This window comes from Manacus vitellinus, unplaced genomic scaffold, assembly GCF_001715985.3.
Source record: "Manacus vitellinus isolate BGI_N305 unplaced genomic scaffold, ASM171598v3 scaffold_32_pilon, whole genome shotgun sequence".
NCBI classification, from domain to species: domain Eukaryota; kingdom Metazoa; phylum Chordata; class Aves; order Passeriformes; family Pipridae; genus Manacus; species Manacus vitellinus.
In genome coordinates this window covers 3,045,041-3,046,452 of record NW_021940460.1, presented here as the reverse complement: position 1 = coordinate 3,046,452, position 1,412 = coordinate 3,045,041, and the positions used below count along the sequence as shown (strand labels likewise).

Below are 1,412 nucleotides of genomic sequence, written 5' to 3'. Positions count from 1 at the left end.
TGGAAGGTGTCCCTGCCCAGGGCAGGGGGTGGAATGAGATGGTTTTTAAGGTCCCTTCCAACCCAGGCCATTCCATGACTACATGAGTGCAGGGCAGTGAGGCAGTGCTGTGCCTGGGCTGTTGGACTCCAGCAGACCTTGCAGTCAGGATTTACTCCTGGTCCTTCCCAGGGTGCTGGCAAAAACACTGCACCCTCCTTCCCTGAGGCTCAGGGCTGGAAGTCGCTGACCTCGACTAACAGAAGCAGCAGTGTCTCCTGTTTACCCTCACATTTCACCTCCCTTTGCTCACTCAGCCCATGAGGGAAATGTGTGGAGCTTTCCAAGAGGGATCCTTCCAGCCAGGGATCCCATCTCTCTTGGGAGCCCAGGGCTGACTGAAGGACAGAGCCCACAGCAGACACCAGCACTTCCCACCACGCCTTCCCAGTCTGCAAATCCCTGTGAAAAGACAAACCATTTCCCAGCCAAGCTTCCCAAACCACATCCCAGCCCTTCCCAACCCCAGCCAGGCAGAGGAACACACTGGACCCACACCTAAACCACATCCCTTTGATCTCAAGGACAACAGGAGCCTCAGAGGACTGTCTGACACAGCCCCAAGGGCCAGGTGATGGATGGGGTGTGCTTCCTCCCTGCAGTTCCCTTACCACAGTGCTCTTCCAGCCCAGATCCTGGTCACACCATGCATGGCACCCTCTGGGACACATCCCATTGGTCACCACTGGAGCGAGAGCCCCATCTGTGACCTTCCCAACACACCACCAGTGACCTGAACTGCTCCCTCGTTACCTTCTCTTGCTCTCCTGATCGTTCCCAAAGGTCTGCTCCTCCTCCTCCTCCTCTTCCACAGCCCTTTTCCTGCTCTCCCTGATGGCACTCAGCACAGTCTCCTTGGCACACGGGTCAGGGCTGCTGGTGGCTTGGAAGGCCAGGGGTGAGGCCAGCTGCTCCAGGCTGGGGGGCAGAGCAGAGCACACTGTTAGGCTAGCTGAGATCACTGCTCAGAATTCCCCCACGGAAAGGGGGACATGGTTCTTCTGGAGGTTTAGATCACACCATCCTCCCAGCCATGCGGCAGCACTCAGGATGGGATGGTACTCCCAGGGCTGATAATGCGGCTTCCCCCAGTGTGTCTCGATATCCCCTGTGGCTAATAAGGGGGTTCCCCCCGATGTGTCCAGTATTCCTGTGGTTATAAGTGGGCTTCCCCTCGTGTGTCCCTGCAGTACCCCCTGTGATTCCCTCCAGTGTGTCCCGGTCCCCCCCGTGGCTGATAACCGGGCTCCTCGCGGTGTGTCCCCGTCCTCTCTGTGATTCCTCGGTGTGTCCCGGAATCCCCCTCTGTGATTCCCCGGTGTGTCCCGGAATCCCCCTCTGATCCTCCCGGTGTATCCCAGTCCCCCGGAACT

The 1,412-nt window shown here is 58.5% G+C and overlaps 1 protein-coding gene across 1 annotated transcript in view; it reads right to left on the bottom strand.

Annotated features, from left to right (window-relative positions):
* The window catches only part of LOC103759502 (nuclear envelope pore membrane protein POM 121C), a 16,624-nt gene that overhangs the window by 11,629 nt on the left and 3,583 nt on the right, over positions 1–1,412 (bottom strand). Inside the window, exon 2 of the mRNA XM_029961242.1 lies at positions 793–979. Within this exon, the coding sequence (XP_029817102.1) occupies positions 793–979 (187 nt within the window). The remainder of the gene's footprint in view (positions 1–792; positions 980–1,412) is intronic.